Source organism: Oncorhynchus mykiss, chromosome 30 (genome assembly GCF_057628025.1).
Source record: "Oncorhynchus mykiss isolate SJ-2025 chromosome 30, ASM5762802v1, whole genome shotgun sequence".
NCBI classification, from domain to species: domain Eukaryota; kingdom Metazoa; phylum Chordata; class Actinopteri; order Salmoniformes; family Salmonidae; genus Oncorhynchus; species Oncorhynchus mykiss.
The window spans coordinates 1,588,910-1,614,278 of NC_143051.1; the positions used below are offsets into that span (position 1 = coordinate 1,588,910).

Below are 25,369 nucleotides of genomic sequence, written 5' to 3' on the forward strand. Positions count from 1 at the left end.
CTCTCTCAGGGATACACTGCTGGCTGTTAGTAGTATTGTAGTACTCCCTCTCTCTGGGATACACTGCTTGCTGTTAGTAGTAGTATTGTAGTACTCCCTCTCTCAGGGATACACTGCTTGCTGTTAGTAGTAGTATTGTAGTACTCCCTCTCTCAGGGATACACTGCTGGCTGTTAGTAGTAGTAGTGTAGTACTCCCTCTCTCAGGGATAAACTGCTGACTGTTAGTAGTAGTATTGTAGTGCTCCCCCTCTCAGGGATAAACTGCTGACTGTTAGTAGTAGTATTGTAGTACTCCCTCTCTCAGGGATAAACTGCTGACTGTTAGTAGTAGTATTGTAGTACTCCCTCTCTCAGGGATAAACTGCTGACTGTTAGTAGTAGTATTGTAGTACTCCCTCTCTCAGGGATAAACTGCTGACTCTTAGTAGTTGTATTGTAGTACTCCCTCTCTCAGGGATAAACTGCTGACTGTTAGTAGTAGTATTGTAGTACTCCCTCTCTCAGGGATAAACTGCTGACTCTTAGTAGTTGTATTGTAGTACTCCCTCTCTCAGGGATAAACTGCTGACTGTTAGTAGTATTGTAGTACTCCCTCTCTCAGGGATAAACTGCTGGCTGTTAGTAGTATTGTAGTTCTCCCTCTCTCAGGGATAAACTGCTGACTGTTAGTAGTATTGTAGTACTCCCTCTCTCAGGGATAAACTGCTAGCTGTTAGTAGTAGTATTGTAGTACTCCCTCTCTCAGGGATACACTGCTGGCTATTAATAGTATTGTAGTACTCCCTCTCTCAGGGATAAACTGCTGACTGTTAGTAGTAGTATTGTAGTACTCCCTCTCTCAGGGATACACTGCTGGCTGTTAGTAGTATTGTAGTACTCCCTCTCTCAGGGATAAACTGCTGACTGTTAGTAGTAGTATTGTAGTACTCCCTCTCTCAGGGATAAACTGCTGACTGTTAGTAGTAGTATTGTAGTACTCCCTCTCTCAGGGATACACTGCTGGCTGTTAGTAGTATTGTAGTACTCCCTCTCTCAAGGATAAACTGCTGGCTGTTAATAGTAGTATTGTAGTACTCCCTCTCTCAGGGATAAACTGCTTGCTGTTAATAGTAGTATTGTAGTACTCCCTCTCTCAGGGATACACTGCTTGCTGTTAGTAGTAGTATTGTAGTACTCCCTCTCTCTGGGATACACTGCTTGCTGTTAGTAGTAGTATTGTAGTACTCCCTCTCTCAGGGATACACTGCTGACTGTTAGTAGTAGTATTGTAGTACTCCCTCTCTCAGGGATACACTGCTGGCTGTTAGTAGTAGTATTGTAGTACTCCCTCTCTCTGGGATACACTGCTTGCTGTTAGTAGTAGTATTGTAGTACTCCCTCTCTCTGGGATACACTGCTTGCTGTTAGTAGTAGTATTGTAGTACTCCCTCTCTCAGGGATACACTGCTGGCTGTTAGTAGTAGTAGTGTAGTACTCCCTCTCTCAGGGATAAACTGCTGACTGTTAGTAGTAGTATTGTAGTGCTCCCCCTCTCAGGGATAAACTGCTGACTGTTAGTAGTAGTATTGTAGTACTCCCTCTCTCAGGGATAAACTGCTGACTCTTAGTAGTTGTATTGTAGTACTCCCTCTCTCAGGGATAAACTGCTGACTGTTAGTAGTATTGTAGTACTCCCTCTCTCAGGGATAAACTGCTGGCTGTTAGTAGTAGTATTGTAGTACTCCCTCTCTCTGGGATACACTGCTTGCTGTTAGTAGTAGTATTGTAGTTCTCCCTCTCTCAGGGATAAACTGCTGACTGTTAGTAGTAGTATTGTAGTACTCCCTCTCTCAGGGATAAACTGCTGACTGTTAGTAGTAGTATTGTAGTACTCCCTCTCTCAGGGATAAACTGCTGACTGTTAGTAGTAGGATTGTAGTACTCCCTCTCTCAGGGATAAACTGCTGACTGTTAGTAGTAGTATTGTAGTACTCCCTCTCTCAGGGATAAACTGCTGACTGTTAGTAGTAGTATTGTAGTACTCCCTCTCTCAGGGATAAACTGCTGGCTGTTAGTAGTAGTATTGTAGTACTCCCTCTCTCAGGGATAAACTGCTGACTGTTAGTAGTAGGATTGTAGTACTCCCTCTCTCAGGGATAAACTGCTGACTGTTAGTAGTAGTATTGTAGTACTCCCTCTCTCAGGGATAAACTGCTGACTGTTAGTAGTAGTATTGTAGTACTCCCTCTCTCAGGGATAAACTGCTGGCTGTTAGTAGTAGTATTGTAGTACTCCCTCTCTCAGGGATAAACTGCTGGCTGTTAGTAGTAGTATTGTAGTACTCCCTCTCTCAGGGATAAACTGCTGACTGTTAGTAGTAGGATTGTAGTACTCCCTCTCTCAGGGATAAACTGCTGACTGTTAGTAGTAGTATTGTAGTACTCCCTCTCCCAGGGATAAACTGCTGACTGTTAGTAGTAGGATTGTAGTACTCCCTCTCTCAGGGATACACTGCTGGCTGTTAGTAGTATTGTAGTACTCCCTCTCTCAAGGATAAACTGCTGGCTGTTAATAGTAGTATTGTAGTACTCCCTCTCTCAGGGATACACTGCTGACTGTTAGTAGTAGTATTGTAGTACTCCCTCTCTCTGGGATACACTGCTTGCTGTTAGTAGTAGTATTGTAGTACTCCCTCTCTCTGGGATACACTGCTTGCTGTTAGTAGTAGTATTGTAGTACTCCCTCTCTCAGGGATAAACTGCTGACTCTTAGTAGTTGTATTGTAGTACTCCCTCTCTCAGGGATAAACTGCTGACTGTTAGTAGTAGTATTGTAGTACTCCCTCTCTCAGGGATAAACTGCTGACTCTTAGTAGTTGTATTGTAGTACTCCCTCTCTCAGGGATAAACTGCTGACTGTTAGTAGTATTGTAGTACTCCCTCTCTCAGGGATAAACTGCTGGCTGTTAGTAGTATTGTAGTTCTCCCTCTCTCAGGGATAAACTGCTGGCTGTTAGTAGTATTGTAGTACTCCCTCTCTCAGGGATAAACTGCTAGCTGTTAGTAGTAGTATTGTAGTACTCCCTCTCTCAGGGATACACTGCTGGCTATTAATAGTATTGTAGTACTCCCTCTCTCAGGGATACACTGCTGACTGTTAGTAGTAGTATTGTAGTACTCCCTCTCTCTGGGATACACTGCTTGCTGTTAGTAGTAGTATTGTAGTACTCCCTCTCTCTGGGATACACTGCTTGCTGTTAGTAGTAGTATTGTAGTACTCCCTCTCTCAGGGATACACTGCTCGCTGTTAGTAGTAGTAGTAGTGTAGTACTCCCTCTCTCAGGGATAAACTGCTGACTGTTAGTAGTAGTATTGTAGTACTCCCTCTCTCAGGGATAAACTGCTGGCTGTTAGTAGTATTGTAGTACTCCCTCTCTCAGGGATAAACTGCTAGCTGTTAGTAGTATTGTAGTTCTCCCTCTCTCAGGGATAAACTGCTGGCTGTTAGTAGTATTGTAGTACTCCCTCTCTCAGGGATAAACTGCTAGCTGTTAGTAGTAGTATTGTAGTACTCCCTCTCTCAGGGATACACTGCTGGCTATTAATAGTATTGTAGTACTCCCTCTCTCAGGGATACACTGCTGACTGTTAGTAGTAGTATTGTAGTACTCCCTCTCTCTGGGATACACTGCTTGCTGTTAGTAGTAGTATTGTAGTACTCCCTCTCTCTGGGATACACTGCTTGCTGTTAGTAGTAGTATTGTAGTACTCCCTCTCTCAGGGATACACTGCTGGCTGTTAGTAGTAGTAGTAGTGTAGTACTCCCTCTCTCAGGGATAAACTGCTGACTGTTAGTAGTAGTATTGTAGTACTCCCTCTCTCAGGGATAAACTGCTGACTCTTAGTAGTTGTATTGTAGTACTCCCTCTCTCAGGGATAAACTGCTGACTGTTAGTAGTATTGTAGTACTCCCTCTCTCAGGGATAAACTGCTGGCTGTTAGTAGTATTGTAGTTCTCCCTCTCTCAGGGATAAACTGCTGGCTGTTAGTAGTATTGTAGTACTCCCTCTCTCAGGGATACACTGCTGGCTATTAATAGTATTGTAGTACTCCCTCTCTCAGGGATAAACTGCTGACTGTTAGTAGTAGTATTGTAGTACTCCCTCTCTCAGGGATAAACTGCTGACTGTTAGTAGTAGGATTGTAGTACTCCCTCTCTCAGGGATAAACTGCTGACTGTTAGTAGTAGTATTGTAGTACTCCCTCTCTCAGGGATACACTGCTGGCTGTTAGTAGTATTGTAGTACTCCCTCTCTCAAGGATAAACTGCTGGCTGTTAATAGTAGTATTGTAGTACTCCCTCTCTCAGGGATACACTGCTTGCTGTTAGTAGTAGTATTGTAGTACTCCCTCTCTCAGGGATACACTGCTGGCTGTTAGTAGTAGTAGTGTAGTACTCCCTCTCTCAGGGATAAACTGCTGACTGTTAGTAGTAGTATTGTAGTGCTCCCCCTCTCAGGGATAAACTGCTGACTGTTAGTAGTAGTATTGTAGTACTCCCTCTCTCAGGGATAAACTGCTGACTCTTAGTAGTTGTATTGTAGTACTCCCTCTCTCAGGGATAAACTGCTGACTGTTAGTAGTATTGTAGTACTCCCTCTCTCAGGGATAAACTGCTGGCTGTTAGTAGTAGTATTGTAGTACTCCTTCTCTCGGGGATACACTGCTGGCTGTTAATAGTATTGTAGTACTCCCTCTCTCAGGGATAAACTGCTGACTGTTTGTAGTATTGTAGTTCTCCCTCTCTCAGGGATACACTGCTGGCTGTTAGTAGTATTGTAGTACTCCCTCTCTCAGGGATAAACTGCTGACTGTTAGTAGTAGTATTGTAGTACTCCCTCTCTCAGGGATAAACTGCTGACTGTTAGTAGTAGTATTGTAGTACTCCCTCTCTCAGGGATAAACTGCTGACTGTTAGTAGTAGTATTGTAGTACTCCCTCTCCCAGGGATAAACTGCTGACTGTTAGTAGTAGGATTGTAGTACTCCCTCTCTCAGGGATACACTGCTGGCTGTTAGTAGTATTGTAGTACTCCCTCTCTCAGGGATAAACTGCTGGCTGTTAATAGTAGTATTGTAGTACTCCCTCTCTCAGGGATAAACTGCTGACTGTTAGTAGTATTGTAGTTCTCCCTCTCTCAGGGATAAACTGCTGACTGTTAGTAGTAGTATTGTAGTACTCCCTCTCCCAGGGATAAACTGCTGACTGTTAGTAGTAGGATTGTAGTACTCCCTCTCAGGGATACACTGCTGGCTGTTAGTAGTATTGTAGTACTCCCTCTCTCAGGGATAAACTGCTGACTGTTAGTAGTAGTATTGTAGTACTCCCTCTCCCAGGGATAAACTGCTGACTGTTAGTAGTAGGATTGTAGTACTCCCTCTCTCAGGGATACACTGCTGGCTGTTAGTAGTATTGTAGTACTCCCTCTCTCTGGGATACACTGCTTGCTGTTAGTAGTAGTATTGTAGTACTCCCTCTCTCAGGGATACACTGCTTGCTGTTAGTAGTAGTATTGTAGTACTCCCTCTCTCAGGGATACACTGCTTGCTGTTAGTAGTAGTATTGTAGTACTCCCTCTCTCAGGGATACACTGCTGGCTGTTAGTAGTAGTAGTGCAGTACTCCCTCTCTCAGGGATAAACTGATGACTGTTAGTAGTAGTATTGTAGTACTCCCCCTCTCAGGGATAAACTGCTGGCTGTTAGTAGTAGTATTGTAGTACTCCCTCTCTCAGGGATAAACTGCTGACTGTTAGTAGTAGTAGTAGTGTAGTACTCCCTCTCTCAGGGATAAACTGCTGACTGTTAGTAGTAGTGTAGTACTCCCTCTCTCAGGGATAAACTGCTGACTGTTAGTAGTAGTATTGTAGTGCTCCCCCTCTCAGGGATAAACTGCTGACTGTTAGTAGTAGTATTGTAGTACTCCCTCTCTCAGGGATAAACTGCTGACTGTTAGTAGTAGTATTGTAGTACTCCCTCTCTCAGGGATAAACTGCTGACTCTTAGTAGTTGTATTGTAGTACTCCCTCTCTCAGGGATAAACTGCTGACTGTTAGTAGTAGTATTGTAGTACTCCCTCTCTCAGGGATAAACTGCTGACTCTTAGTAGTTGTATTGTAGTACTCCCTCTCTCAGGGATAAACTGCTGACTGTTAGTAGTAGTATTGTAGTGCTCCCCCTCTCAGGGATAAACTGCTGACTGTTAGTAGTAGTATTGTAGTACTCCCTCTCTCAGGGATAAACTGCTGACTGTTAGTAGTAGTATTGTAGTACTCCCTCTCTCAGGGATAAACTGCTGACTCTTAGTAGTTGTATTGTAGTACTCCCTCTCTCAGGGATAAACTGCTGACTGTTAGTAGTATTGTAGTACTCCCTCTCTCAGGGATAAACTGCTGGCTGTTAGTAGTATTGTAGTTCTCCCTCTCTCAGGGATAAACTGCTGACTGTTAGTAGTATTGTAGTACTCCCTCTCTCAGGGATAAACTGCTAGCTGTTAGTAGTAGTATTGTAGTACTCCCTCTCTCAGGGATACACTGCTGGCTATTAATAGTATTGTAGTACTCCCTCTCTCAGGGATAAACTGCTGACTGTTAGTAGTAGTATTGTAGTACTCCCTCTCTCAGGGATACACTGCTGGCTGTTAGTAGTATTGTAGTACTCCCTCTCTCAGGGATAAACTGCTGACTGTTAGTAGTAGTATTGTAGTACTCCCTCTCTCAGGGATAAACTGCTGACTGTTAGTAGTAGTATTGTAGTACTCCCTCTCTCAGGGATACACTGCTGGCTGTTAGTAGTATTGTAGTACTCCCTCTCTCAAGGATAAACTGCTGGCTGTTAATAGTAGTATTGTAGTACTCCCTCTCTCAGGGATAAACTGCTGGCTGTTAATAGTAGTATTGTAGTACTCCCTCTCTCAGGGATACACTGCTTGCTGTTAGTAGTAGTATTGTAGTACTCCCTCTCTCTGGGATACACTGCTTGCTGTTAGTAGTAGTATTGTAGTACTCCCTCTCTCAGGGATACACTGCTGACTGTTAGTAGTAGTATTGTAGTACTCCCTCTCTCAGGGATACACTGCTGGCTGTTAGTAGTAGTATTGTAGTACTCCCTCTCTCTGGGATACACTGCTTGCTGTTAGTAGTAGTATTGTAGTACTCCCTCTCTCTGGGATACACTGCTTGCTGTTAGTAGTAGTATTGTAGTACTCCCTCTCTCAGGGATACACTGCTGGCTGTTAGTAGTAGTAGTGTAGTACTCCCTCTCTCAGGGATAAACTGCTGACTGTTAGTAGTAGTATTGTAGTGCTCCCCCTCTCAGGGATAAACTGCTGACTGTTAGTAGTAGTATTGTAGTACTCCCTCTCTCAGGGATAAACTGCTGACTCTTAGTAGTTGTATTGTAGTACTCCCTCTCTCAGGGATAAACTGCTGACTGTTAGTAGTATTGTAGTACTCCCTCTCTCAGGGATAAACTGCTGGCTGTTAGTAGTAGTATTGTAGTACTCCCTCTCTCTGGGATACACTGCTTGCTGTTAGTAGTAGTATTGTAGTACTCCCTCTCTCAGGGATAAACTGCTGACTGTTAGTAGTCGTATTGTAGTACTCCCTCTCTCAGGGATAAACTGCTGACTGTTAGTAGTAGTATTGTAGTACTCCCTCTCTCAGGGATAAACTGCTGACTGTTAGTAGTAGTATTGTAGTACTCCCTCTCTCAGGGATAAACTGCTGACTGTTAGTAGTAGGATTGTAGTACTCCCTCTCTCAGGGATAAACTGCTGACTGTTAGTAGTAGTATTGTAGTACTCCCTCTCTCAGGGATAAACTGCTGACTGTTAGTAGTAGTATTGTAGTACTCCCTCTCTCAGGGATAAACTGCTGGCTGTTAGTAGTAGTATTGTAGTACTCCCTCTCTCAGGGATAAACTGCTGACTGTTAGTAGTAGGATTGTAGTACTCCCTCTCTCAGGGATAAACTGCTGACTGTTAGTAGTAGTATTGTAGTACTCCCTCTCTCAGGGATAAACTGCTGACTGTTAGTAGTAGTATTGTAGTACTCCCTCTCTCAGGGATAAACTGCTGGCTGTTAGTAGTAGTATTGTAGTACTCCCTCTCTCAGGGATAAACTGCTGGCTGTTAGTAGTAGTATTGTAGTACTCCCTCTCTCAGGGATAAACTGCTGACTGTTAGTAGTAGGATTGTAGTACTCCCTCTCTCAGGGATAAACTGCTGACTGTTAGTAGTAGTATTGTAGTACTCCCTCTCCCAGGGATAAACTGCTGACTGTTAGTAGTAGGATTGTAGTACTCCCTCTCTCAGGGATACACTGCTGGCTGTTAGTAGTATTGTAGTACTCCCTCTCTCAAGGATAAACTGCTGGCTGTTAATAGTAGTATTGTAGTACTCCCTCTCTCAGGGATACACTGCTGACTGTTAGTAGTAGTATTGTAGTACTCCCTCTCTCAGGGATAAACTGCTGACTCTTAGTAGTTGTATTGTAGTACTCCCTCTCTCAGGGATAAACTGCTGACTCTTAGTAGTTGTATTGTAGTACTCCCTCTCTCAGGGATAAACTGCTGACTGTTAGTAGTATTGTAGTACTCCCTCTCTCAGGGATAAACTGCTGGCTGTTAGTAGTATTGTAGTTCTCCCTCTCTCAGGGATAAACTGCTGGCTGTTAGTAGTATTGTAGTACTCCCTCTCTCAGGGATAAACTGCTAGCTGTTAGTAGTAGTATTGTAGTACTCCCTCTCTCAGGGATACACTGCTGGCTATTAATAGTATTGTAGTACTCCCTCTCTCAGGGATAAACTGCTGACTGTTAGTAGTAGTATTGTAGTACTCCCTCTCTCAGGGATAAACTGCTGACTGTTAGTAGTAGGATTGTAGTACTCCCTCTCTCAGGGATAAACTGCTGACTGTTAGTAGTAGTATTGTAGTACTCCCTCTCTCAGGGATACACTGCTGGCTGTTAGTAGTATTGTAGTACTCCCTCTCTCAAGGATAAACTGCTGACTGTTAGTAGTAGTATTGTAGTACTCCCTCTCTCAGGGATAAACTGCTGACTGTTAGTAGTAGTATTGTAGTACTCCCTCTCTCAGGGATAAACTGCTGACTGTTAGTAGTAGTATTGCAGTACTCCCTCTCTCAGGGATAAACTGCTGACTGTTAGTAGTATTGTAGTACTCCCTCTCTCAGGGATAAACTGCTGACTGTTAGTAGTAGTATTGTAGTACTCCCTCTCTCAGGGATAAACTGCTGGCTGTTAGTAGTAGTATTGTAGTACTCCTTCTCTCGGGGATACACTGCTGGCTGTTAATAGTATTGTAGTACTCCCTCTCTCAGGGATAAACTGCTGACTGTTAGTAGTATTGTAGTTCTCCCTCTCTCAGGGATAAACTGCTGGCTGTTAGTAGTATTGTAGTACTCCCTCTCTCAGGGATAAACTGCTGACTGTTTGTAGTATTGTAGTTCTCCCTCTCTCAGGGATACACTGCTGGCTGTTAGTAGTATTGTAGTACTCCCTCTCTCAGGGATAAACTGCTGACTGTTTGTAGTATTGTAGTTCTCCCTCTCTCAGGGATACACTGCTGGCTGTTAGTAGTAGTATTGTAGTACTCCCTCTCTCAGGGATAAACTGCTGACTGTTAGTAGTAGTATTGTAGTACTCCCTCTCTCAGGGATAAACTGCTGGCTGTTAGTAGTAGTATTGTAGTACTCCTTCTCTCGGGGATAAACTGATGACTGTTAGTAGTAGTATTGTAGTACTCCCTCTCTCAGGGATACACTGCTGGCTGTTAATAGTATTGTAGTACTCCCTCTCTCAGGGATAAACTGCTGACTGTTAGTAGTATTGTAGTTCTCCCTCTCTCAGGGATAAACTGCTGGCTGTTAGTAGTATTGTAGTACTCCCTCTCTCAGGGATAAACTGCTGACTGTTAGTATTATTGTAGTACTCCCTCTCTCAGGGATACACTGCTGGCTGTTAGTAGTAGTCTTGTAGTACTCCCTCTCTCAGGGATAAACCGCTGGCTGTTAGTAGTATTGTAGTACTCCCTCTCCCAGGGATAAGAACATCAGTGAGTTAAAACATTGTGCTAGTAACACCAGAGTTGTGGCATTGGGCCACTGCTGCCAAATTAATACATGGGAAACACTGTCTTTGACCTTATTTTCAAATTAACTGTTCTGACTGTTATTCCTCTTCTAACTAATTAACAAATTCATTTTGAGGAACTCAGTAACTGATAAAACAATAATTGCTAAAGCCCATTGCATTAAAAATGGCAAATTAATGAATGAAGCAGCATTGGTAGATTACTTTCTCCTGAGAGACTGTCCAGAAGCAGGATGGCTCCATGACTTTCTGCTGAGAGACTGTCCAGAAGCAGGATGGCTCCATGACTTTCTGCTGAGAGACTGGCCAGAAGCAGGATGGCTCCATGACTTTCTGTTGAGAGACTGTCCAGAAGCAGGATGGCTCCATGACTTTCTCCTGAGAGACTGTCCAGAAGCAGGATGGCTCCATGACTTTCTGCTGAGAGACTGGCCAGAAGCAGGATGACTCCATGACTTTCTGCTGAGAGACTGGCCAGAAGCAGGATGGCTCCATGACTTTCTGCTGAGAGACTGGCCAGAAGCAGGATGGCTCCATGACTTTCTGCTGAAAGACTGTCCAGAAGCAGGATGGCTCCATGACTTTCTGCTGAGAGACTGTCCAGAAGCAGGATGGCTCCATGACTTTCTGCTGAGAGACTGGCCAGAAGCAGGATGGCTCCATGACTTTCTGCTGAGAGACTGGCCAGAAGCAGGATGGCTCCATGACTTTCTGCTGAGAGACTGGCCAGAAGCAGGATGGCTCCATGACTTTCTGCTGAAAGACTGGCCAGAAGCAGGATGGCTCCATGACTTTCTGCTGAAAGACTGGCCAGAAGCAGGATGGCTCCATGACTTTCTGCTGAGAGACTGGCCAGAAGCAGGATGGCTCCATGACTTTCTGCTGAGAGACTGGCCAGAAGCAGGATGGCTCCATGACTTTCTCCTGAGAGACTGTCCAGAAGCAGGATGGCTCCATGACTTTCTCCTGAGAGACTGTCCAGAAGCAGGATGGCTCCATGACTTTCTGCTGAAAGACTGGCCAGAAGCAGGATGGCTCCATGACTTTCTGCTGAGAGACTGGCCAGAAGCAGGATGGCTCCATGACTTTCTGCTGAGAGACTGGCCAGAAGCAGGATGGCTCCATGACTTTCTGCTGAGAGATTGGCCAGAAGCAGGATGGCTCCATGACTTTCTGCTGAAAGACTGGCCAGAAGCAGGATGGCTCCATGACTTTCTGCTGAGAGACTGGCCAGAAGCAGGATGGCTCCATGACTTTCTGCTGAAAGACTGGCCAGAAGCAGGATGGCTCCATGACTTTCTGCTGAGAGACTGGCCAGAAGCAGGATGGCTCCATGACTTTCTCCTGAGAGACTGTCCAGAAGCAGGATGGCTCCATGACTTTCTGCTGAGAGACTGTCCAGAAGCAGGATGGCTCCATGACTTTCTGCTGAGAGACTGGCCAGAAGCAGGATGGCTCCATGACTTTCTGCTGAGAGACTGGCCAGAAGCAGGATGGCTCCATGACTTTCTGTTGTCAGTTTGGCCTGAAGCATATGGCTCCATGACTTTCTGTTGTCAGACTGGCCAGAAGCAGGGTGGCTCCATGAATTTCTCCTGTCAGACTGGCCAGAAGCAGGGTGGCTCCATGACTTTCTGCTGAGAGACTGGCCAGAAACAGGATGGCTCCATGACTTTCTGTTGTCAGACTGGCCAGAAGCTGGTTGGCTCCATGACTTTCTGCTGTCAGACTGGCCAGAAGCAGGATGGCTCCATGTTGTTCTGCTGTCAGACTGTGGCCTAAAGCAAGATTGCTCCATGACTTTCTGCTATCAGACTGTGGCCAAAAGCCAGATGGCTCCATAACTTTCTACTGTCAGACTGACAGTTACCAGCTTCAGAAATTGCAGCCTAAATAATTTCTTCACAGAGTTCAAATAACGGACACTTACAAAATCACCTGTTCAGAGGAGACTGCGTGAATCAGGCCTTCATGGCCGAATTTCTGCTAAGAAACCACTACTAAAGGACACAAAGAGACTTGCTCGGGCCAAGAAACACGAGCAATGGACATTAGACCGTTGGAAATGTGTCCTTTTTGGTATGATGACTCGAAATTCCAACCGCCGTGTCTTTGTGAGATGCAGAGTAGGTGAACGGATGATCTCCACATGTGTGGTTCTCGCCGTGAAGCATGGAGGAGGAGGTGGATGGTGTTGTGGTGCTTTGCTGGTTACAGTGTCTGTGATTTATTTAGAATTCAAGGCACACTTAACCAGCATGGCTACCACAGAATTCTGCAGCGATACGCCATTCCATCTGGTTTGGACTTAGTGGGACTATCATTTGTTTTTCAACAGGACAATAACCCAACACACCTCCAGGTTGTGTACTGGCTATTTGACCAAGATGGAGTGTGATTGAGTGCTGCATCAGATGACCTGGCCTCCACAATCACCCAACCGAGATGGTTTGGGATGAGTTTGACAGCAGCGTGAAGGAAAAGCAGCCAACAAGTGCTCAGCATATGTGGGAACTCCTTCAAAACTGTTATAAAAGCATTCCAGATGAAGCTGGTTGAGAGAATGCCAAGAGTGTGCAAAGCTGTCATCAATGCAAAGGGTGGCTACTTTGAAGAATCTCAAGTATATAAAATATGTTTTAATTTAACACTTTTTTTGGTTACTACATGATTCAATATGTGTTTTTTCATAGTTGTGATGTCTTCACTATTATTCTACAACGTAGAAAATAGTACAAATGAAGAAAAACACTTGAATGAGCAGGTGTCCAAACTTTTGATTTGTATGTAAAGACTAAGTTCTTTGTAAGTGGCAACATTTTTAAAACTAACTAGCAAAGTATATGAACAAAATGTGCATAGGTGGCTATATGCAGCTCTTGCTTTGATCTCAAAACAAGCGCATCTACTCACGGCCGCTCATGCTGTAAACACAGTCCAGTTCAAACATAATGTTGCTGCTACTAGTTCTTATGACTGAAAATAACTTCTGGACATCAGAAAAGCGATTACTCACCGCGGACTGGTAGAAACTTTTTCCTTTAACGAGTTTGACGAGAAGGATGTCCTGCTTTCACTGGAACACGCCTTTTGCGTGAAGGAAAGACGCTGGAAAAGGGGACGCAGATCGGGGATCCTGAGAAGCCGGAGGCGAGCGAGTGAACTCCCAATGCTTTCCATTCTCCTTGCTAACGTGCAATCGTTAGAAAGTAAAATTGATGACCAACTATTAAGATTATCCTACCAATGGGACATTAAAAACTGTAACATCTTATGTTTCACCGAGATTTGGCTGAACGAAGAAACGGACAATATAGAGCTGGCGGGATTTTCCATGCACCGGCAGAACAGAGATGCTACCTCTGGTAAGTTGAGGGGTGGGGGGTGTGTGTCTATTTGTCAATAACAGTTGGTGTGCGATGCCTAATATTAAAGGAGTCTCGGTATTGCTCACCGGAGTTAGTGTGGTCTACAGCTTATCATGAGGTACTCTATCTACCAAGAGAGTTCTCATCTGTATTTTTCGTAGCCGTCTATTTACCACCACAAAGCAAAGCTGGCACTAAAACCGCTCTCAACCAACTCTATAAGGCCATAAACAAAGAAGAAAATGCTCACCCAGAACCGGTGCTCCTAGTGGCCGGGGATTTTAATGCAGGCAAACTTAAATCAGTTTTACTACATTTTTACCAGTATGTCACATGTGCAACCAGGGGGAAAAAAATCCTAGACCACCTTTCCTACACACACAGAGATGCATGCAAAGCTCTCCCCCGCCCTCCATTTGGCAAATCTGAACACAATTCTATCTTCCTGATTCCTGCTTACAAGCAAAAACTAAAGCAGGAAGTACCAGTGACTCACTCAATATGGAAGTGGTCAGATGACGCGGATGCTACACTACAGGACTGTTTTGCTAGCACAGACTGAATATGTTCTGGGATTCATCCAATGGCATTGAGGAATACACCACCTCAGTCATCGGCTTCGTCAATAAGTTAATCGATGACGTCGTCCCCACAGTGACTGTACGTACATATCCCAACCAGAAGCCATGGATTATAGGCAACATCCGCATTGAGCTAAAGGCTAGAGCTGCTGCTTTCACGGAGCGAGAGACTAATCCAGGTGCTTATAAGAAATCCCGCTATGCCCTCAGATGAACCATCAAACAGGCAAAGCGTCAATACAGGATTAAGATTTAATCCTACTACACTGGCTCTGATGCTCGTCGGATGTAGCAGGTCTTGAAAACTATTACAGACTACAAAGGGAAACCCAGACGCGAGCTGCCCAGTGACGCGAGCCTACCAGACAAACTTTATGCTCGCTTCGAGGCAAGCAACACTGAAGCATGCACGAGATCACCAGCTGTTCTGGATGACTGTGTGACATCACTCTCGGTAGCTGATGTGAGCACAACCTTTAAACAGGTCAACATTCACAAAGCTGCTGGGCCAGATGGATTACCAGGACGTGTACTCAAAGCATGCACGGACCTGTCAAGTGTCTACACTGACATTTTCAACCTCTCCCTGACCGAGTCTGTGATACCTACATGTTCAAGCAGACCACCATAGTCCCTGTGCCCAAGGAAGCGAAGATAGCCTGCCTACCTGATTACCGCCCCGTGGCACTCACGTTGGTAGCCATGAAGTGCTTTGAAAGGCTGGTCATGGCTCACATCAACAGCATCCTCCCGGACACCCTAGACCCACTCCAATTCACATACCCCCCCAACAGATCCATAGATGACGCAATCTCTATTGCACTCCACACCACCCTTTCCCACCTGGACAAAAGGAACACCTATGTGAGAATACTGTTCCTTGACAACAGCTCAGCGTTCAACACCATAGTGCCCACGAAGCTCATCACTAAGCTAAGGACTCTTGGACTTAACACCTCCCTCTGCGACTGTATCCTGGACTTCCTGACGGGCCGCCCCAGGTGGTAAGAGTAGGCAACAACACGTCTGCCACGCTGATCCTTAACACTGGGGCCCCTCAGGGGTGTGAACAGGCTCCCATTAACATCGACAGGGCTGAAGTGGAGCGGGTTGAGAGTTTCAAGTTCGTTGATGTCCTCATCAAGACAGTCGTGAAGAGGGCATGACAAAACCTCTTCCCCCTCAGGAAAATTAAAAGATTTGGCATGCGCCCCCAGATCCTCAAAAGGTTCTACAGCTGCACCATCGAGAGCATCCTGACCGGTTTCATCACCGCCTGGTATGGTAACTGCTCGGCATCTGACCGTAAGCCACTACAGAGGGTAGAGCGTACGGCCCAGTACATCACTGGGGCCAAGCTTCCTGCCATCCAGGACCTATATAATAGGCGATGTCAGAGGAAAGCCCATAAAATTGTCAGACTCCAGTCACCCAAATTATAGACTGTTTTCTCTGCTACCACATGGCAAGCGGTACCGGAGCACTAAGTCTAGGACCAAACGGCTCCTCAACAGCTTCTACCCCCAAGCCATTAGACTGCTGAACAATTCATAAAAATCGCCACTGGACAATTTACATTGGGAATAGGCCTCTGGTCTCAGGTAGTGTACTATACAGGGAGTAGGGCTCTGGTCTCAGGTAGTGTACTATACAGGGAATAGGCCTCTGGTCTCAGGTAGTGTACTATACAGGGGGTAGGGCTCTGGTCTAAGGTAGTGTACTATACAGGGAATAGGGCTCTGGTCTCAGGTAGTGTACTATACAGGGAATAGGCCTCTGGTCTCAGGTAGTGTACTATACAGGGGGTAGGGCTCTGGTCTAAGGTAGTGTACTATACAGGGAATAGGCCTCTGGTCTCAGGTAGTGTACTATACAGGGAGTAGGGCTCTGGTCTCAGGTAGTGTACTATACAGGGAGTAGGGCTCTGGTCTCAGGTAGTGTACTATACAGGGGATAGGGCTTTGGTCTCAGGTAGTGTACTATACAGGGAATGGGGCTCTGGTCTAAGGTAGTGTACTATACAGGGAATGGGTCTCTGGTCTAAGGTAGTGTACTATACAGGGAATATGGCTCTGGTCTAAGGCCAGCGGCATACCACTGCTGGCTTGCTTCTGAAGCTAAGCAGGGTTGGTCCTGGTCGGCAGCATACCACCCTGCATACCACCCTGCATAACACTGCTGGCTTGCTTCTGAAGCTAAGCAGGGTTGGTCCTGGTCAGTTCCTGGATGGGAGACCAGATGCTGCTGGAAGTGGTGTTGGAGGGCCAGTAGGAGGCACTCTTTCCTCTGGTCTAAAAATATATCCCAATGCCCCAGGGCAGTGATTGGCACTGCCCTGTGTAGGGTGCCTTCTTTCGGTTGGGACGTTAAATGGGTGTCCTGACTCTCTGAGGTCATTAAAGATCCCATGGCACTTATCGTAGAGTAGGGGTGTTAACCCCGGTGTCCTGGCTAATATCCCAATCTGGCCCTCAAACCATTATGGTCACCTAATAATCCCCAGTTTTCAATTGGCTCATTCATCCCCCTCCTCTCCCCTGTAACCTGGTAAAATAACGAAAAAATATATAAAAATCGGTGATTAATGTCTCCTGTCTATCTTCTAGGTCTAAGACTGCTGGGCATCGGGAGGAACCAGTATATTGACTTGATGAACCAGTGATTAATGTCTCCTGTCTATCTTCTAGGTCTAAGACTGCTGGGCATCGGGAGGAACCAGTATATTGACTTGATGAACCAGTGATTAATGTCTCCTGTCTGTCTTCTAGGTCTAAGACTGCTGGGCATCGGGAGGAACCAGTATATTGACTTGATGAACCAGTGATTAATGTCTCCTGTCTATCTTCTAGGTTTAAGACTGCTGGGCATCGGGAGGAACCAGTATATTGACTTGATGAACCAGTGATTAATGTCTCCTGTCTATCTTCTAGGTCTAAGACTGCTGGGCATCGGGAGGAACCAGTATATTGACTTGATGAACCAGTGATTAATGTCTCCTGTCTATCTTCTAGGTCTAAGACTGCTGGGCATCGGGAGGAACCAGTATATTGACTTGATGAACCAGTGATTAATGTCTCCTGTCTATCTTCTAGGTTTAAGACTGCTGGGCATCGGGAGGAACCAGTATATTGACTTGATGAACCAGTGATTAATGTCTCCTGTCTGTCTTCTAGGTCTAAGACTGCTGGGCATCGGGAGGAACCAGTATATTGACTTGATGAACCAGTGATTAATGTCTATCTTCTAGGTCTAAGACTGTTGGGCATCGGGAGGAACCAGTATATTGACTTGATGAACCAGTGATTAATGTCTCCTGTCTATCTTCTAGGTCTAAGACTGCTGGGCATCGGGAGGAACCAGTATATTGACTTGATGAACCAGTGATTAATGTCTCCTGTCTATCTTCTAGGTCTAAGACTGTTGGGCATCGGGAGGAACCAGTATATTGACTTGATGAACCAGTGATTAATGTCTCCTGTCTATCTTCTAGGTCTAAGACTGCTGGGCATCGGGAGGAACCAGTATATTGACTTGATGAACCAGTGATTAATGTCTCCTGTCTATCTTCTAGGTCTAAGACTGCTGGGCATCGGGAGGAACCAGTATATTGACTTGATGAACCAGTGATTAATGTCTCCTGTCTATCTTCTAGGTCTAAGACTGCTGGGCATCGGGAGGAACCAGTATATTGACTTGATGAACCAGTGATTAATGTCTCCTGTCTATCTTCTAGGTCTAAGACTGCTGGGCATCGGGAGGAACCAGTATATTGACTTGATGAACCAGTGATTAATGTCTCCTGTCTGTCTTCTAGGTCTAAGACTGCTGGGCATCGGGAGGAACCAGTATATTGACTTGATGAACCAGTGATTAATGTCTCCTGTCTATCTTCTAGGTCTAAGACTGCTGGGCATCGGGAGGAACCAGTATATTGACTTGATGAACCAGTGATTAATGTCTCCTGTCTATCTTCTAGGTCTAAGACTGCTGGGCATCGGGAGGAACCAGTATATTGACTTGATGAACCAGTGATTAATGTCTCCTGTCTGTCTTCTAGGTCTAAGACTGCTGGGCATCGGGAGGAACCAGTATATTGACTTGATGAACCAGTGCAGGTCTTCCAAGGTAAGACATGAAGACCTTGAAGCATGTCGTTATTACCTTGGTCATATTTTTTAAAATGTAATTACTGACTAATGAATAGTAACAGTGATTTAACATGTATGGACTTGTGTCTCCTATCAGAAATTCTTCCGTAGGAAAACAGCGCGGGACCTGCTGCCCTCCAAGCCAATAGAGATCTCTGTAGAGGCGTGGTGGGTGGCTCAGACCGGATACATCACAGAGGATGACATCAGGGTGAGTCTCTGTAGAGCTTCCTGATAGTGGTAGAGGATGACACCGTGCTCGTCTTTTCACCAGTCAGTTTAAACAATATATAATCTAGCCATGATGGCGAGCGGGGATGCAGACCCCGATGACTCTTCTGTTAGATTTGTACATTTGTTACACTGGAGAAGCCTGCAAAGTGAGCAATGTTGGTACATTCTATCATTTCATTTCCTGTTATTACCAAGAGCACAGACCGGTCTGAGTAGACTTTGCAAGGTCACTGTCATGCAGCCTCTGAGTGTCTGAGAGGGAAAAAGGAGCACTGCTTCACGACAGGCATGCAGCAAAGAAAACATCTTGTCTCTAAATATATTACCAGAGGTCTCTATTCTAAATATATTACCAGAGGTCTCTATTCTAAATATATTACCAGAGGTCTCTATTCTAAATATATTACCAGAGGTCTCTATTCTAAATATATTACCAGAGGTCTCTATTCTAAATATATTACCAGAGGTCTCTATTCTAAATATATTACCAGAGGTCTCTATTCTAAATATATTACCAGAGGTATCTATTCTAAATATATTACCAGAGGTCTCTATTCTAAATATATTACCAGAGGTCTCTATTCTAAATATATTACCAGAGGTCTCTATTCTAAATATATTACCAGAGGTCTCTATTCTAAATATATTACCAGAGGTCTCTATTCTAAATATATTACCAGAGGTCTCTATTCTAAATATATTACCAGAGGTCTCTATTCTAAATATATTACCAGAGGTATCTATTCTAAATATATTACCAGAGGTCTCTATTCTAAATATATTACCAGAGGTCTCTATTCTAAATATATTACCAGAGGTCTCTATTCTAAATATATTACCAGAGGTCTCTATTCTAAATATATTACCAGAGGTCTCTATTCTAAATATATTACCAGAGGTATCTATTCTAAATATATTACCAGAGGTCTCTAGCCTAAATGGTTTAAAACAATATATATATATTACCAGAGATCTTGTCTCTAACCTAAATGGTTTAAAACAATATATATTACCAGAGGTCTTGTCTCTAACCTAAATGGTTTAAAACAATATATATATATATTACCAGAGGTCTCTAACCTAAATGGTTTAAAACAATATATATATATATTACCAGAGGTCTCTAACCTAAATGGTTTACAACAATATATATATATTACCAGAGGTCTCTAACCTAAATGGTTTAAAACAATATATATTACCAGAGGTCTTGTCTCTAACCTAAATGGTTTAAAACAATATATATATATTACCAGAGGTCTTGTCTCTAACCTAAATGGTTTAAAACAATATATATTACCAGAGGTCTCTAACCTAAATGGTTTAAAACAATATATATATATTACCAGAGGTCTCTAACCTAAATGGTTTAAAACAATATATATATATTACCAGAGGTCTCTAACCTAAATGGTTTAAAACAATATATATATATTACCAGAGGTCTTGTCTCTAACCTAAATGGTTTAAAACAATATATATTACCAGAGGTCTCTAACCTAAATGGTTTAAAACAATATATATATATTACCAGAGGTCTTGTCTCTAACCTAAATGGTTTAAAACAATATATATATATTACCAGAGGGCTTGTCTCTAACCTAAATGGTTTAAAACAATATATATTACCAGAGGTCTCTAACCTAAATGGTTTAAAACAATATATATTACCAGAGGTCTCTAACCTAAATGGTTTAAAGCAATATATATATATATTACCAGAGGTCTCTAACCTAAATGGTTTAAAGCAATATATATATATTACCAGAGGTCTCCAGCCTAAATGGTTTAAAACAATATATATATATTACCAGAGGTCTTGTCTCTAACCTAAATGGTTTAAAACAATATATATTACCAGAGGTCTCTAACCTAAATGGTTTAAAACAATATATATATATTACCAGAGGTCTTGTCTCTAACCTAAATGGTTTAAAACAATATATATATATTACCAGAGGGCTTGTCTCTAACCTAAATGGTTTAAAACAATATATATTACCAGAGGTCTCTAACCTAAATGGTTTAAAACAATATATATTACCAGAGGTCTCTAACCTAAATGGTTTAAAGCAATATATATATATATTACCAGAGGTCTCTAACCTAAATGGTTTAAAACAATATATATATATTACCAGAGGTCTTGTCTCTAACCTAAATGGTTTAAAACAATATATATTACCAGAGGTCTCTAACCTAAATGGTTTAAAACAATATATATATATTACCAGAGGTCTCTAACCTAAATGGTTTAAAACAATATATATATATTACCAGAGGTCTCTAACCTAAATGGTTTAAAACAATATATATTACCAGAGGTCTCTAACCTAAATGGTTTAAAACAATATATATATATTACCAGAGGTCTCTAACCTAAATGGTTTAAAACAATATATATATATTACCAGAGGTCTCTAACCTAAATGGTTTAAAACAATATATATTACCAGAGGTCTCTAACCTAAATGGTTTAAAACAATATATATATATTACCAGAGGTCTCTAACCTAAATGGTTTAAAACAATATATATATATTACCAGAGGTCTTGTCTCTAACCTAAATGGTTTAAAACAATATATATATATTACCAGAGGTCTCTAACCTAAATGGTTTAAAACAATATATATTACCAGAGGTCTCTAACCTAAATGGTTTAAAACAATATATATATATTACCAGAGGTCTTGTCTCTAACCTAAATGGTTTAAAACAATATATATTACCAGAGGTCTCTAGCCTAAATGGTTTAAAACAATATATATATATTACCAGAGGTCTTGTCTCTAACCTAAATGGTTTAAAACAATATATATTACCAGAGGTCTTGTCTCTAACCTAAATGGTTTAAAACAATATATATATATTACCAGAGGTCTTGTCTCTAACCTAAATGGTTTAAAACAATATATATTACCAGAGGTCTCTAACCTAAATGGTTTAAAACAATATATATTACCAGAGGTCTTGTCTCTAACCTAAATGGTTTAAAACAATATATATATATTACCAGAGGTCTTGTCTCTAACCTAAATGGTTTAAAACAATATATATTACCAGAGGTCTCTAACCTAAATGGTTTAAAGCAATATATATATATTACCAGAGGTCTTGTCTCTAACCTAAATGGTTTAAAACAATATATATATATTACCAGAGGTCTCTAACCTAAATGGTTTAAAACAATATATATTACCAGAGGTCTCTAACCTAAATGGTTTAAAACAATATATATATATTACCAGAGGTCTTGTCTCTAACCTAAATGGTTTAAAACAATATATATTACCAGAGGTCTCTAACCTAAATGGTTTAAAGCAATATATATTACCAGAGGTCTCTAACCTAAATGGTTTAAAACAATATATATATATTACCAGAGGTCTTGTCTCTAACCTAAATGGTTTAAAACAATATATATTACCAGAGGTCTCTAACCTAAATGGTTTAAAGCAATATATATTACCAGAGGTCTCTAGCCTAAATGGTTTAAAACAATATATATATATATTACCAGAGGTCTTGTCTGTAACCTAAATGGTTTAAAACAATATATATTACCAGAGGTCTCTAGCCTAAATGGTTTAAAACAATATATATATATTACCAGAGGTCTTGTCTCTAACCTAAATGGTTTAAAACAATATATATATATTACCAGAGGTCTTGTCTCTAACCTAAATGGTTTAAAGCAATATATATTACCAGAGGTCTCTAACCTAAATGGTTTAAAACAATATATATATATTACCAGAGGTCTTGTCTCTAACCTAAATGGTTTAAAGCAATATATATTACCAGAGGTCTCTAACCTAAATGGTTTAAAACAATATATATATATATTACCAGAGGTCTTGTCTCTAACCTAAATGGTTTAAAACAATATATATATATATTACCAGAGGTCTTGTCTCTAACCTAAATGGTTTAAAACAATATATATTACCAGGTATAGGTATTCACAGGTGTTTTATGTAATTACACAAACCATGTCACAGCTGTTTTAACCTCATCCTGGGTGGTAAATATTGGTCTGATAACAAACAATTTTGTTCAGTCATGTAACCTCGCTAGTAAAAACCTGGTAAATTCACAGTAGGTTTGGGCACAGCTGATTGGCACATTCTCCTCTCCTCCTCCTCCTCTCCTCCTAATGTCTGCCTGTGTCCCTGCTCTTCTCCTCTATTCCTCTCCTTCTCTCCCCCTAATGTCTGTCTGTCCTCCCCCTGTCCTGTCTGATTTCAGATCTGCTCGTTGGCAGAGAGGAAGGCAATTGATAAGATGATTGATTCAGGACCCCAGCTGGCCGGATCAATGGAGTACAATGTGGTACTGAGTGAGTGGTATCTATTCTCTGCTTCGTGTGTGTTCATCCCACCAGGCTGCAAAATGACTGTGTTGGGGGTGGATGGTAATCGTTAGCCATCAGGGTCTTTGGTGTTATTGGAAAACATTTTAGTTTGATGACATGGCTCTCCTATCATTATGGTCCATTGTGGCTATGATGAGAGAATAACAGATAGGATTGGAGACTGGGGAAGATTGGAGACTGGGGAAGATTGGAGACTGGGGAAGATGGGAGACTGGGGGCCGACGGGAGACTGGGGGCCGACGGGAGACTGGGGGAAGACGGGAGACTGGGGGCCGACGGGAGACTGGGGGAAGACGGGAGACTGGGGGAAGACGGGAGACTGGGGGAAGACGGGAGACTGGGGGAAGACGGGAGACTGGGGGAAGACGGGAGACTGGGGGAAGACGGGAGGCTGGGGAAGACGGGAGGCTGGGGGAGACTGGGGAAGACGGGAGACTGGGGAAGACGGGAGGCTGGGGAAGATGGGAGGCTGGGGAAGACGGGAGACTGGGGAAGACGGGAGACTGGGGACCGATGGGAGACTGGGGGCCGATGGGAGACTGGGGAATATGGGAGACTGGGGGCCGATGGGAGACTGGGGGCCGATGGGAGACTGGGGTAAGACGGGAGACTGGGGGCCGATGGAAGACGGGAGGCTGGGGAAGACGGGAGGCTGGGGAAGACGGGAGGCTGGGGAAGACGGGAGGCTGGGGAAGACGGGAGGCTGGGGAAGACGGGAGACTGGGGACCGATGGGAGACTGGGGACCGATGGGAGACTGGGGGCCGATGGGAGACTGGGGGCCGATGGGAGACTGGGGGCCGGTGGAGACTGGGGGCCGGTGGGAGACTGGGGAAGATGGGAGACTGGGAGCCGATGGGGTACTGGGGAATATGGGAGACTGGGGAATATGGGAGACTGGGGAATATTGGAGACTGGGGGCCGATGGAGACTGGGGGCCGGTGGAGACTGGGGGCCGGTGGGAGATTGGGGAAGATGGGAGACTGGGAGCCGATGGGAGAATGGGGAAGATGGGAGACTGGGGGCCGATGGGAGACTGGGGAAGATGGGAGACTGGGGGCCGATGGAGACTGGGGGCCGGTGGGGGACTGGAGGCCTATGGGAGACTGGGGGCCGATGGAGACTGGGGAAGATGGGAGACTGGGGGCCGATGGGGGACTGGGGGCCGATGGGGGACTGGGGAGGATGGGAGACTGGGGAGGATGGGAGACTGGGGAGGATGGGAGACTGGGGAAGATGGGAGACTGGGGAATATGGGAGACTGGGGGAAGACGGGAGACTGGGGAAGACGGGAGGCTGGGGCCGATGGGGGACTGGGGGCCGATGGGGGACTGGGGAGGATGGGAGACTGGGGAGGATGGGAGACTGGGGAGGATGGGAGACTGGGGAGGATGGGAGACTGGGGAGGATGGGAGACTGGGGAAGATGGGAGACTGGGGAATATGGGAGACTGGGGGAAGACGGGAGACTGGGGAAGACGGGAGGCTGGGGAAGACGGGAGGCTGGGGAAGACGGGAGGCTGGGGAAGACGGGAGGCTGGGGAAGACGGGAGGCTGGGGGAGACGGGAGACTGGGGAATATGGGAGACTGGGGGAAGACGGGAGACTGGGGAAGACGGGAGGCTGGGGAAGACGGGAGGCTGGGGAAGACGGGAGGCTGGGGGAGACGGGAGGCTGGGGGAGACGGGAGGCTGGGGAAGACGGGAGGCTGGGGAAGACGGGAGACTGGGGAAGACGGGAGACTGGGGAAGACGGGAGACTGGGGAAGACGGGAGACTGGGGAAGACGGGAGACTGGGGAAGACGGGAGGCTGGGGAAGACGGGAGACTGGGGACCGATGGGAGACTGGGGACCGATGGGAGACTGGGGACCGATGGGAGACTGGGGGCCGATGGGAGACTGGGAGCCGGTGGAGACTGGGGGCCGATGGGAGACTGGGGAAGATGGGAGACTGGGAGCCGATGGGGGACTGGGGAATATGGGAGACTGGGGAATATGGGAGACTGGGGGCCAGTGGAGACTGGGGGCCGGTGGGAGACTGGGGAAGATGGGAGACTGGGAGCCGATGGGAGACTGGGGGCCGATAGGAGACTGGGGAAGATGGGAGACTGGGGGCCGATGGAGACTGGGGGCCGGTGGGGGACTGGGGAAGATGGGAGACTGGGGAAGATGGGAGACTGGGGAAGATGGGAGACTGGGGGCCGATGGAGACTGGGGGCCGATGGAGACTGGGGGCCGATGGAGACTGGGGGCCGATGGGAGACTGGGGAAGATGGGAGACTGGGGGCCGATGGGAGACTGGGGAATATGGGAGACTGGGGAATATGGGAGACTGGGGGCCGACTGAGACTGGGGGCCGGTGGGGACTGGGGGCCGGTGGGAGACTGGGGAAGATGGGAGACTGGGAGCCGATGGGGGACTGGGGAAGATGGGAGACTGGGGAAGATGGGAGACTGGGGGCCGGTGGGGGACTGGAGGCCTATGGGAGACTGGGGGCCGATGGAGACTGGGGA

General features: G+C 44.8%; 1 protein-coding gene across 3 annotated transcripts in view; it reads left to right on the forward strand.

The window, feature by feature from the left end:
- Positions 1 to 25,369, forward strand: part of fam91a1 (family with sequence similarity 91 member A1) — a 137,424-nt gene that overhangs the window by 22,354 nt on the left and 89,701 nt on the right. For all 3 annotated transcript variants that reach the window (XM_090228520.1, XM_090228522.1, XM_090228521.1), the window contains 3 exons: positions 18,157 to 18,224; positions 18,345 to 18,458; positions 22,732 to 22,822. In XM_090228520.1, the coding sequence (XP_090084646.1) occupies positions 18,157 to 18,224; positions 18,345 to 18,458; positions 22,732 to 22,822 (273 nt within the window). The remainder of the gene's footprint in view (positions 1 to 18,156; positions 18,225 to 18,344; positions 18,459 to 22,731; positions 22,823 to 25,369) is intronic.